Genomic DNA, 14,160 nt, shown 5'->3' with positions numbered 1-14,160 from the left:
CTCCCTACTCCCTTACCGGCCCAGCTTCACCGAATTCCTGCAAGATCACAAGAGAGAGAAACTACACGAAGATATAGATATACATTCATAAAAAGCTCAGGATCAGATTAAGCTAAACATGCAAATATAACAAAACATCATTGATACACAGCATGTAGGAGAAACTCAAATAGTTTATTGATATGATAATAAATTCCAAGAGGAGATACAACCAAGTGAGTCCCGATCCAGCATCTACCTCCTAGCAAAGGAATCCCTTCCTCTCCTCCAACAAAGCATAAATCACCCAATATACTAATCTCAATCTCAAACCAACAGCAATTCTCTGCAAAGTACAAAATTCCAGCCTCTGGATCTCTGGGATGACGGATCCATATATAGATGTAAGCAGAGAGGATGAGTCAGCTTATGTTTTGACTTGTGGCTTCTCTCTGTCAGTTCTTGCTTCCACTTGGAGGCTGAGAGCCTCTTACTCATCACTGGTCGAATTCATTGAGGCAAGTGTCATTGAGGAAGATTATGGAAGCTTCCAGTGTCTGTACACCTCGCGGAATGATACTGCCATTTGGCATTTCTCGCTCAGCGCACCCTGGTAGTGCATTTAGGTGCGTTGCAACGCACCTAGCTAGTGTACTGGGGTGCATTGCAACGCAGGCAGATTGTAGAGCATCTGAATTGATCCTGAATTGACTGTTTCTGAGTGGTTTTTGGTGGAGAACTTCTGGGAGAAGCTGTCATTGGTTGACCTTGTTCCTTTAGGGGCAGGAACAACACTTTTAGGGACTTTGGATCCCTTGGATTATGGACATTTCATGCTCAATGCTGTAAGGCACAAAAATGTCTATAACACTTTCTCATCAAGATGCTTGACTGATAGCCATGTATTTTGATTCTACTGAGCTAAGTGCCACAGATATTTTCTTCCTACTATACTAAGAAACCACTGAGGACCCAACACTGAAAATTCCACCTGATGTACTCTTTTGCTCTGATGGACTCCCCACCCAATCTAAATCTATGAAGCCACATAATTTCACTTCCTATGTCCATCTGTGCCATAGTCCAAATTGGGTAGTGCATCTGAGGTATTGTAGAACATGCTTAGCTTCATTCCAAAATCATTTGGTTGGCCTAACCATAGCTTGGCTCAGCTCGATGATTTCATAACACATATCCGGTCGTGTGTTCACAAGATACATTAGTGAACCCACCAACTGTCGGTAAACATTACCATGCACTTCCTCACCTGAAGTGACATCCTCTTTCCTCCAGTTGGTCACTAGAGGTGTCTCCATGGGTTTGCAACTTTCCATACAAAACCTCTGAATTACCTCGTTGGCATACTTTCCCTGAGATACAAACAGTTCCCCATTGCCTTGCCATACTTCCAATATGAGGAAGTAGTGCATGAGACCCATGTCCTTCATTTCAAACTCTCTTGCAAGGTCCTCCTTTCAAGATTTGAATAGTTGCTCATCACCAATTAAAATCAAATCATCAACATATAAGACAATAATAAAAATTTTACCTTCTACTAAAATATGTTAGAGATTTACATCCGCTTCAATTTTGGTGAAGTCCAAATCAGTGAGATAGTTATTGATCCGGGTGTACCAAGCACAAGGTGCTTGCTTGAGACCGTACAATGCTTTCTTGAGTCTGCACACATGAAACTCTCGATCAAAAGTCTCAAAGCCTTCTCTTTGCTCAATATACAACTACTCCTCAATAACTCCATTGACGAATGTTGTTTTTACATCCACCTGGTGGATCTTCCACTCCATGTGTGCAACCAAAGCGAGAATTGATCTGATGGAAGAGTACCTTGCTACAGAAGCAAAGGTCTCCTCATAATCAATTCCCTCAACTTGAGAGTACCCCTTGGATACAAATGTGGCCTTGTACTTTTATATGTTTCCTTCTATTGCATGCTTTACCTTGAAGATCCATCTTGAACCCACAACTAATTTATCTGTTGGTCTTGCGACCACTTCCAAACACTATTCTTTACAATGGATTCGTATTCCTCCACCATTGCATCAACCCATACACATTTCTCTACTACTTCATTAAAAGAGGATGGCTCAGTATCTACAAGATCAACCATTAGAGCCGATGTAGCCAATGTACCGATCTGGTGACCTTCTTTTCCTATGCAGAATTAGAGGGGCACCCACATTCTCCCTCACATCCTGCACAAGTATCTCAACTTCCTTGGTCCTTTTCCTGCCTTCTCTGGATGGTTCTTCTTGAGTGGTTGTCTCCACTCTATGCTCCTCAATTTGTGGTTGCTCCACAACTTCCTGGGGCTCTTCCTTTGGAGCAAAAAGATCCTCTTCTGGTGGGATCTGAAGCTCCCTATCAAGAGCACCACATTGCTTTATCTTCATCAAACTTTACATCCCTTCTCACAACTTTCATTCTGAGGGATGACAAGTACACATGGTAGCTGTGGAGAGTTTATGTGTAACCCACAAATACCCCCCAATTCTGTTGTCAACTCTAGCTTCTTCCTTGATTCTTTGGAGACATGGCAGTAAATAGAGGCTCCAAAAAGCTTGAAATGAGACACATTCGACTTTCTCCTTGGAAAAGCCTCCTCCGATGTAATGATGCCCATAATTCGATGAGGAATTTGGTTCTACAAATAGACTGTTGTGTTGCATACCTCAACCCACAAATGCAAAGGTAGGCCTTGGACATGTAACATCACCCTCGTTTCTCCCACAATGCTATGTTTATTTCTCTCAGCCACCCCATTCTGCTATGGGTTGTCGGGTGTTGTCAACTCTCATCGAATGCTTTCTTTTGCACATAAAATTTTAAATTCTTTCAACACGTGCTCACCTCCATTATCACTCCTGAGAGCCTTCACCTTCTTGCGTGTTTCTTTCTCAAGCAGTGCCTTGAATTTTACAAAATTAAAGAATGTCTCATCTGTATTTTACATGAAGAAGATCCAGTACTTCCGTCAGAAGTCATCAATAGAAATGAAAAATTATTTATGCCTAGCAGTGGAGGATATTGAGAAAGGTCCACAAACATCAGAGTGGATCCTTTCCAAGTCTGCATGTGCTTTGTTGTCCCGATCATGGAATGTGGATTTTGTGTACTTCCCTAAAGTACATCCTTTGCATACATCCTGCTGGTCAAGTGCTCCTTTAGGGAGGCTTGTGGTTCTCTGCTGCATGATCTTCAAAGTACCATAATGCAAATGGAAAATTCTTCTATGCGAAAGTACACTGACATCGCGACTATGCACCTTTTTTTCCTTTCTTCTCAATGCAACATAATCCTACACATTTAGCTTGTACAGATTCTACACACAAACTTCGATCTGCTTCACCTATCCCGTGGTCATGTGTCTCAATAATTCCTTTCCTTTGCTAAAGTTCACATCATAACCAAGGTCTTCGAAAACTGCAACAGATATGATATTTTTCTTTAGGCCTAGAATAAACATGGCATCCTTAAGCCCGAGGGGGGAGAATGACTCCCTCTGAAAGGTGATTGTACCAATCCCTGTGGCGTTATACCTTCCATAATCCCTCATCTCGACGTGCATCTGCAAATAGTTTTCTTCCAGGTCACTGGAAAGGTATTTACACCCTGTCATGTGGAACGATGCACCTGAGTCCAAGTACCACACGCTCCCCATCACTGTGTTGCCCATGCATGAAATGAGGGTAAAGTCAAGCTTGAACTATGAAGCCAAAGCTTCACCTGCTACTCGTCTTGAGGTCTTCTTGTTTGTCTTCTTGTGTCGATACTTCGTGGCATAGTTCCCAAATTCATGAAAATGGAAGCATTTAAATTTTGACAAATCTTTCTTCTTGCCCCCTTGATTGGATTCTGGTTTGGATTGGGATTTCTTCTATTTTCCCTTCTTTTCTTTTCCAGCCAATGCAAATTTTTCTTCGTTTGTGCCCTTGGATGAAGTCCCATCTCTGGTATTCCACCTTATTTCCTCCTGTACCAAATCAGACCAGAAGCGCTCCCAATTCAGTAGTTTCTCCCTCTCGTTCACCGAATCTTGATAGCTACGCCATCTCTTAGAAAGGCCCAGAAGGGCTAGGCTTATTAAGTCATCTCAGGGACAATAACACCGACCCGCCCAATTCATCACAACATTGTGTGAACCTACTCAGATACTGCGGTATAATGTCATTCTTTTGCATCTTGATACTTTGAAGTTTATTTTTGGCATCACCTTCATGTGGTCACTACTATTCTTGAACAATTATGTCAGTGCTTTCCAAATCGCAAATGAAATTTATTTTCCGTGGATATTCGAGAAAATATGATCTCATACTCCCTTCAATATTATTCTCCTCACTTTGGCTACATCTTTCTTCCACTGTGCAAGGTCCTGGACATCAGCTAGTGGTGGTCTTGGAATAACTGGCTTGACATATTCAAGCAATCCATTGTCATCCAATATTGCCTCCATGTGGTCCTTCCATGCAACAAAATTTGTTTCTCCTTCCAAGGCATACTGTAGCCTTAGTCCATGGAAGGCCATCTTCTCAGCTTTGAAGAAATCCTGCTACACTGATCTTCAAGTTCGAACCTCTGAGAAACAACTTTGAATATCCTACCCTAATGTGAATCCAACTTTTATACCATGTAGAAATTAGGCTATAGATTTGCAGTTGCTCATGACATTTTAATCAAGATCATAAGACACAAACCCACTCTACTGATTTGCAAACATTAATTGACAACTTAGAACAGAAATCTCAGACATGCAAGAAGAAATAACACACGTACAACAAGTATTTTTATGGGGGGAAAGGAATCTGCTAAAAAACCCAATGTCTGCTTGCATTATTAAGATGAATAGAGATGTATTACAATTGCTTTGCTCAACTGAGCACACCCTACCAGTGCATAACCTATCTCTCTACACACTGAAGGCCTCTAACCCAGACTTAGTCAAATTTTGCCTCTACTTGAACTCCTATTTCCTTGAAATGTTCCTTGAGGAATTAGGCCCCTATTATTTAGGAAATTCCTCAAATTGAATTTCACAATTCCTTAAGTTGATCATCTGACTGCTTGCAACAACTGTACACTCAAGACTAGTTTATAACTGATGTTGCACTGCCTTGGAATCTCCACCTCAACTGGGTAACTCAAATTCTTTGCATGCACTAGCTATTTTGGGCTAGTTCATCAGTTAACTGGATGATCATTGAGTTTGATTGAAGTCCCACTGCATAACTTGACCCTCCACTAGTTCCTCCAATAGTTAGAACTAGTTTAACTGAAAACAATCTGAGATGAATGACCTTGATTACTACAAATTAACAATCACACATGTAGAACTGATCTCTAACTCCTCCAACTTGAATTTATTAAGTAATCTAAGTGACACAAGGCATGTCACACAAGTTAACAACTTCCAAGTTGTCTATTAATGTGGAAATTCAAATTTTCTCAATTTAATCAAGGCAAAATCAAATTGAGAATTTATTGCTGCATTTTTAATTAGGAATGAGATCGATACAAATTCTAGTATTGAATCCACCTACTACCATTGCCGCCTTCGATCTCAGGATATGCCATATGAGCCACCATGAGCCATTCGAGCTACCACTATATGTATGTGATAGATGTGTTGCCTTAGTGATGCGATACCCTAGCTATGAATGCAATGTGATGCTTCAAATTTTAGATGCAAATCCAATCATTGCAATGACATAAGCCACCAGTGTGTGTAAACAAGAGATACCATAACATAATGTATGCAAGCTTCAAAATCCTCATAGATATATGAACCAGGCCACCATAGTTATAACGAACCACATATAAATTAAGTGCGAGTTTGAGATACAAATCACATAGGACTTTCAAGCCATAATAATAGGAATAAACATGTGAGGATATATATTACTTATGCCACCATCACAGGTCCCTGTAGATGTTTGTGTTTTGATAATTTAATTTTAGATTAGTGTTGTGTTGAAGTTCATTGTGCGGAGGTCTATGTGTGAAATTTCATTGTGCGAAGGACCTCCGCACAAAAAACTTTTTGTTGGGACCACCACTAATCTTCCGCACAAGGACCTCTGCACAATGAAATTTTTGTAGGGACCACCACCAATCTTCCTCTCCGCATAAGAAAATCTCTACACGAAAGGTTTCTGCTAAGGCAAAAAAACAAAAGAAACACAATGTATTTCTCTCTTCAAACGTTTTACAGATATCGTCGATGATTTTTTTCAGGGTTACAGAGGAGTATATTGAAGAAATCGTTACAATGTAATAATAAAGCCCCTTGTTACAATGCAATTTTCTAGGATTGGTTTGGATGTTTTCTTCCCTAGACCTGCATCCAAATAAGGGTCATGAGAAGGACTCGATGAGTATTGATTTCCCTCCATTGTACAACCTAATTTCCTATTAAATGATCGTCGTTGCCCTACACCATACCCGCATCTGTGCAATAATAAAGCTGTTTGTTACAATGCAATTTTTTAGGATTAATTTGGATGTTTTCTTCCCCGGAAGGCATCCAAATAAGGGTCATGAGAGGCAGTCAATGAGTATTGATTGCCTTCCATTGTACAACCTAATTTCCTACTAAATGATCGCCATTAATGCGGAAGGAATACGCTTAAATAAAGCCTCATGTAATAATAAGTAATAATAATAAAGACCCACTTGGATCTTCCATGAATTTTAATTTACTAGGTTATTTATTTTATGCACATGCCGCACACTGTAAGGGAAGACCAAACTCTCATGACAAAGGTTATAATGAACCTTCCATTGTACAACCTAATTTCCTACTAAATGGTCGCCATTAATGTGTAAGGAATACGCTTAAATAAAGCCTCATGTAATAATAAGTAACAAGGGAAGCTGCGAGGCAGCGAGTCCCTGCATGAAGTTAACATTTAAGGTCTAGGGCTAAAGATCTACTAGTTCTGCCAATCCTGTATAGTGAGTCCCTCCGAAGCCTAAGTAAAGGTACAGGGCTCTCAGCAAGCCAGGAAGACAAAACAAGTAAAGCCTGGACCAAGTTAAATATAGATTACAAAATTCAAAAGTTGGCGTTTGCACTCCCCTTTATGTTCAGTACTGCTGTGTCCTGATGCAACCTGTGTTGAGCTGTTTGTATCAAGGGCATACCTTTGCTTCTCTTGCTTTTTTGTCGAATCAATTAATTAACTACTAAGTCTCAAGGAACAGATGCAAGTGTAACAAGGGTACTTTTCAGAAAACATATAGAAATATTTCTTCTTCTTCAATAAATGTCAAGGCTGAAGTACCAGTTTCGGTAACATATATAGGGGGGTTGCTATATCGGTGTTTTGATAAGACCTGTAAGTAGAAACTGCATTAAGACTGTAGAACAGATCAATGAAATAGGGATCAAACATGAGCTCCTCCAAATAAACTCGAGCTGTTTCATTAACTATGGCCTGCAATATTACATGATATATTACTGGAAAGGGTCATCCATAAGCCTATTGTGCCAACTCAGGAGATGTTGCAACATCTATTGAAGTTTTGGGCTTGCACCAGTTTCAGTAATACATAAATCGAGGGCTGTTGAATAACTAACTTGCAGAGAATCATCATCAATTCAAGACACGAGTAACATGAAAACCACCGTGAAGCTTACATTTGACCTTGAAAATAAGCATTTCTTATGACAGACTGTAACATGTGAAGAATACAAGACAAGCAGGAATGCTAACAATTAGGACATTAGACCGGCATCCGAGCAGAGACGATAGAAGCATAAAAAATGCGAGTTGCACCACCATGGCAGACCCAAATGCATATTTGAAGCATCCGTCGTACACCTGTAACAGAGAAGGAAGCGGGGAAATAAGACAATGTCTCAAGGAACAGATGCAAGTGTAACAAGGGTACTTTTCAGAAAACATATAGAAATATTTCTTCTTCTTCAATAAATGTCAAGGCTGAAGTACCAGTTTCGGTAACGTATATAGGGGGGTTGCTATATCGGTGTTTTGATAAGACCTGTAAGTAGAAACTGCATTAAGACTGTAGAACAGATCAATGAAATATGGATCAAACACGAGCTCCTCCAAATAAACTCGAGTTGTTTCATTAACTATGGCCTGCAATATTACATGATATATTACTGGAAAGGGTCATCCACAAGCCTATTGTGCCAACTCAGGAGATGTTGCAACATCTATTGAAGTTTTGGGCGTGCACCAGTTTCAGTAATACATAAATCGAGGGCTGTTGAATAACTAACTTGCAGAGAATCATCATCAATTCAAGACACGAGTAACATGAAAACCGCCGTGAAGCTTACATTTGACCTTGAAAATAAGCATTTCTTATGACAGACTGTAACATGTGAAGAATACAAGACAAGCACGAATGCTAACAATTAGGACATTAGACCGGCATCCGAGCAGAGACGATAGAAGCATAAAAAATGCGAGTTGCACCACCATGGCAGACCCAAATGCATATTTGAAGCATCCGTCGTACACCTGTAACAGAGAAGGAAGCGGGGAAATAAGACAATGCGTAAAATAATGCAAAAATAGGCTTGAGATTCAGAATTACTTGTTGTAGTTTCATATGCTCTTCGTTAGAGATGTTATTGTTTTCTTGGTTTCTTTTTTCTTTGTCTTTCGACTTTTACGATGTCAATAATCAGAAGAGCCATGAGAACAAGTGCTAAGAGAAACAATGCCGCGAGTTGAGTAAGTTGGCTTATGCTAATGGATTCCATGTTATGTGAAGCGGGGAGATGTATGTGAATATCCAGGTGCAGAAGAGGCCAATTTATAAAAAAGTTCAACGTGTTTGTAAGCTGGTTTTAAGTGTGAATGGAGCTAAAATACTTGAAGCTCGGATGGAGCAGGCCAGTATTTAATGGTCGGCATAAAACGAAAAGCTTACGTTAAGTGAGCAATCAGTGCAATTAAGTGATCGATATGACATGGGGAGCAAATGGCATATGGAATGATGTATGTGGCGGCAGAAGTAAATGCGAAATTAGGTGATGTATCTGACATCGGGCAATCTTGGTGGTAGATTGGGTTGAAGCTATTCTAATAAACAATTGGCTAGACAGGAGATCTATGTCAATATCTAGGTGCAGAAATAAGTACATATACGGATTGATTTGGAATGGAGCTGAAATACTTGAAGATCAGATTGGAGCAGGCCAGTATTTAATGATGGGCATAAAATGAAAACCTTACGTTAAGTGAGCGATCGGTGCAATTAGGTGATCGATCTGACATGGGGAGAAAATAGCATATGGAATGATGGATGTGGCGGCAGTAGTAAATGCGAAATTAGGTGGCTGTGGCCAGTGTGCCCACAAGAAGAGCATCTTAACCAGCCAAATTTCTTGAAGATAGCCCCTTTGAGCCTGTTGCGGTAGATTAAATATGTTGCTGTTATAGAAGACAGTAAGGCAAAACATATGCCAATTACCATTGACCTGTTGCTAGTAGTGATTTACGTATGAGAGTTGTGATCGAATACAGGAAACCCAGTAATATGCAACAACAGCAATGGTCTAAGCAATGGGAATAGCACTAATCTAATGCTTATCTGACTAATCAAGTATGGATATCACATTACTCACCACTCTTTATCCCGAATCAATGGAGATCATAGGTAAGACGTATGGGTATAGAAGCTGTGTTTGAATCAACCAAGCTCGTGTATGTGCCTTATTTGCATGATATCACAACCTCTAAGCTCATATTGATGAGTAACAAGCCAATGTGTTTCATAGCTCAATGGGTACAGGTATGTCTAACACTCACTATGCTTATCTCCATAATGGAGCTGAATACCAACCTTATAAAGCTCTAAGCTAATATGGAAACATAGAATGTATCTATACAGCAGCATATAGGATATAGACCTTTAATGCGTACCTGAAAAAGTGCACAACCAGCCAAATTTCTTGAAGATAGCCCCTTTGAGCCTGTTGCAGTAGATTAAATATGTTGCTTTTATAGAAGACAGTAAGGCAAAACATATGCCAATTACCATTGACCTGTTGCTAGTAGTGATTTACGTATGAGAGTTGTGATCGAATACAGGAAACCCAGTAATATGCAACAACAGCAATGGTCTAAGCAATGGGAATAGCACTAATCTAATGCTTATCTGACTAATCAAGTATGGATATCACATTACTCACCACTCTTTATCCCGAATCAATAGAGATCATAGGTAAGACGTATGGGTATAGAAGTTGTGTTTGAATCAACCAAGCTCGTGTATGTGCCTTATTTGCATGATATCACAACCTCTAAGCTCATATTGATGAGTAACAAGCCAATGTGTTTCATAGCTCAATGGGTACAGGTATGTCTAACACTCACTATGCTTTGGACAGGGGTTTTCTGACTACCATCCACGGTCAGGACGCCCGAATCAGAGCAGAACCATGACCCTGCAGACACAACTTGGACCAGGTTGGGTGAAAAGGAAGGATATGGACAAAACGTTGTTGACCTTGCTGCCGATTCGGTACCTTGACGTCGGATCTTGAGGATTCGATGACTGCAGATCTGTAATAAAGGCAGATCTGTGACCCCATTGAGCAGATCCATGACATTGAGCTCCCCTGCTTGGATACCGCTGAAATCTTTCTTCAAAAGAAAAAGCTCCCCTTCCTTTACGCGTTCAGTGACTCGAGCGCCAGAAACGAGTTTGAAGCCTTCAATTCCTTCTGCGCTAAGGCTGATGCCAACGGCCCCCGCAGAGGCGTCTTCCTTCTTCGAGACCAAGAGTTTCGCTGGCGTGGAGACCAAGAAACAGCAGATCTCCATGAACCTCTCTGCATGCAGTAAAACTTCAAGAATGTGCCAGGATTTGGGTTCCATGTAAGTTGCCGGAAGCCATTTTACGCCTTCTGGGAACGCCAGGTTATCTGCAACAAAGAAATCATTCAGTGCAGAGGCCGCCAGAGAGCCGTGAACCGTTGAAACCCTCGTCTCCATCCAGTCCTCTCTCGTAAAATTGATTATAAAAAATGATTCTAAAATAAATTCAATCCAAAAGACAATTTTATAATCAATATGGATCACAAAAGTCTAAGATCAAGCAATAAATATGTTATTTACTTGAGTATGAACTATTTTCAATGATTTTATTTTTGGATTGTTTTTTTGCAAAGCTTAAGAACGAAAAATACTACACAAATATCTAAAAATCATGCATGAATATTACAACCATGTATGTGAGATAGTTATCCACATGACGTTATATTGTGCAAAGGCTGCAACAAGACTTTCAAGTTATGGTCTAATCAAATTAAATGTTTGAAAAATAATTTTTTAATAATATTGAAAAATAAATATTTCTTTTTCAAAGTTAAACATTATAAGATGTATTAGTTAGTGTTAAACTAGTAGTGATCAATATGCAAATGGAATTACTAAAATCTTACCTTAGAAAGAACTAGAAATACAAAAATATATAATCTAGAATTTCTATATGCAATAACAAACTTTGAAAACTTTTATATTGTATTCACTAATTTAATAATAAACGCAACTTATATTGGAATTCACAATTAAAAAAATTAAAATCCCAAACTATGAATCTATTTTTATCATGAAATTTGTAAAAAAATAATACATATTTTGATCAGAAAATGTTTTAACTAGACAGACTTACCCGCCATGATTGCCATAACCAAATGCCCAAAATAATATTCTGTGACTCTCACATGACTGTCCAACCATGGGAAGTTCTCTGAAATCTCCCTAATTCCCCGGTGTTTGAAGTTACTTAAACGCCCACTTCCCTTTTAATTGGTCACAATGTGTAAACGAATAAGTCAGAATCACACTTCCATCCATTCTTTTCAATACATACCTTTCCACTATAACTAGACACACAAACTTTCTCCCAATCCCGTTGTTCTTGAATAATTTCTCCACTCTCACATCTCTGTCCATTTCTCCTGATCCATCCCTACCTTGATCAGCCCTCATTTTTGCAATAATATGCCAGCTTAGCCTTACTCCCTTCAATTCTCCTCTTTCCCTCTCTAGTCCCTTGATCCAAACATTCCCATCTCTATCTCTACTTTCTTCAACTGCCTCTGATCCAGGTAGTGATGCTTCTTCCACCCTTATTGTTCTCTCCACAAATATGTCTTCCCCACCAGTGCTGATTTCAGTACTGTAAATCTCCTCCCAAAACTTTTCTAGATGCATTCTGTAGAAGGGAGTCTTCATCACCTGAATCTTGGGATCTTTAAATCTGTTGCCCATTTCATTGATGAAGATAAAGGGGCAGTACCATTCACCGACTGTCACAATTGGTGATCTTTTCTGTGAGAGCGGGAAATTGAGAAGGGGCAATTGTGCCCTCAAGGAAGTATTGTTGCCTCCAACATATGCAAGTCTGCCATGTGAACCGCGTAAATCTTTGGCTTCGATTCTCCAATCTCTCTCGCGAAGAAACTGGGGAGGGAAACCATCCGAAGTGATGCTCTTTGCATTGAATCGATTTGCCTCTGAAATTATCTGGATCTGTTGATACGGATTATTGGGTACCAAAGGTTCCGGATTAATATCGTCAATACAGGTACAGAAGCATGTAACCATGTCTTCCTCTTTGGAACAGGTTAACGCCAATCTGTACACAAACAAAAAATGATTCTGATCAATTTCTCACCTGGGTTTGGATGAGTTTGGGATTTATAAACATATGAGGGCTGGGCTTGGATGACTCTGTTCCAGTATCTAGATATTTATTGCTGCCAATGGACAATTTAAATTCAATACACAGACATATGAAGAATTAAGAATTAATGGATGACCCCCACCCTAGCTGTAGAGTACACCTCCCTTCTGTGCAGAAATTTAACCCATCTGAATGGAAACTACACCTCCCCTTTGTGCAGAAAATTAACCTTTATTGTAAAGAACAGAGTCTAATAATTAGCAAATATAGTTACCCTTTACCCATGCCTCCAGCTCGAACAACATAGTAGCGATTGGAGGAGATGGGTTGGCCTAGTACAGGAATAAAATACACTCGTGTCTCATCTTCACTGTCCATGATTTGCAAGCTTCTATCTTGAGGCAAAGGCAACTTTCGCACCCGTCTCCGTCCCAGCCAATCCGTCTTCTCTACATCTCCCTGAAAGATTAAATATGCAGTGTGAGGAATGGAACCTGCGTCTGTTGGGCCTGCCTGTAGGTCGCCAGTGAAATTGCTGCATACATGCTATGAGTATGAAGATGAAATGTTAATTGAATAACAGGTATGTCTTTAAGAATCAGGACGCTCTGGAGACGAATGGACCAATGGTTGAAATCAAACCAGTAGAGCAAAATTTGCGTAGCATTCAAAAGAGCAATTCGAGCAGTGAGGAATCCATATAATAAAGATTTGAGGGCGTTGAATTGTGGAAGCAATGAAACCCAAGAAGATGTCCCAGCACTAAATAAATGAATAGGAGGCGTTAGATAATAATGAAAGGCATGTTTAAAAATGTATGCTTACACTCATGATGACGTGGATGGTATAGTCTGAGCTCATAACACGCACAAGCATGGCAAGAGCTAAAGGGTATAGCATTGGGTATTAAATGCCCGGCTACATGCGTCTTCGATATCTGTTTAACACACGCGCGCGGTGATAGATAAATAAAAAATAAGCCCATGTGTGTTAAACAGCTATGGAGTGCATGTAGCTGGGCGTTTAATGTCCAATGGTATGCCCGTTAGCTCTTGCCCACAAGCATCACTATCATGACATGGATGTTGATAAGTCAATACATTATGCCATTTTAGGTCAATGGCATTTTTTAAATGTTGTGATATCCTTGTAATCTTTTATGGATTTAGTAGGTTTCTAGGGATAAAATATTTTTTTGGTGTATTTTTTTTAAAGTATAAATTTGGAAAAAAAATTGTATTTTCTCCATTGTGGTTAGATTCTTTCTCTTTATATATGATGTGTAATTTTTTATTATTTAAATTGTATTTTTGAATGTTATATAGAGTATATAATTTAAATTTGTAAGTCCAAAAAAATTTTGTTGGATTTGAAGGTAGGTTGACAAAAAAAATATACCTATAAAAAACACAAAATATAAAATAGTCACACTTATTCAAACATTTAAAAAAAAATATATATATATATATGATCACATTACACTGAACTATAATA

The 14,160-nt window shown here is 39.3% G+C and overlaps 1 protein-coding gene across 1 annotated transcript; it reads right to left on the bottom strand.

Annotated features, from left to right (window-relative positions):
* Positions 1–11,571: 11,571 nt before the first annotated feature.
* LOC149162933 (uncharacterized) lies at positions 11,572–13,566 on the bottom strand. Its single transcript, XM_089435313.1, has 3 exons — positions 13,492–13,566; positions 12,941–13,212; positions 11,572–12,618 (listed from the first exon to the last, which is right to left on the bottom strand). Exons 1-3 carry the CDS (start codon positions 13,564–13,566, stop codon positions 11,760–11,762), a joined length of 1,206 nt encoding a protein of 401 aa, XP_089291439.1. The 3' UTR covers positions 11,572–11,759.
* Positions 13,567–14,160: the final 594 nt, after the last annotated feature.

Source organism: Pinus tabuliformis, chromosome 5_2 (genome assembly GCF_031772625.1).
Source record: "Pinus tabuliformis cultivar Carrire ecotype Pingquan chromosome 5_2, CPIR1, whole genome shotgun sequence".
In the NCBI taxonomy this organism is placed as follows: Eukaryota; Viridiplantae; Streptophyta; class Pinopsida; order Pinales; family Pinaceae; genus Pinus; species Pinus tabuliformis.
Note: the sequence above shows the minus strand (reverse complement) of the source record. Positions and strands in the feature narration are given on the sequence as shown.

Coding starts and splice junctions, on each gene's coding strand:
- LOC149162933 (XM_089435313.1), bottom strand. CDS start 13,566: ATGCTATACCCTTTAGCTCTTGCCATGCTTGTGCGTGTTATGAGCTCA. Junction 13,213..13,491: donor CCATCCACGTCATCATGAGT/GTAAGCATACAT, acceptor TCATACTCATAG/CATGTATGCAGCAATTTCAC. Junction 12,619..12,940: donor GCTGGAGGCATGGGTAAAGG/GTAACTATATTT, acceptor GTTTGTGTACAG/ATTGGCGTTAACCTGTTCCA.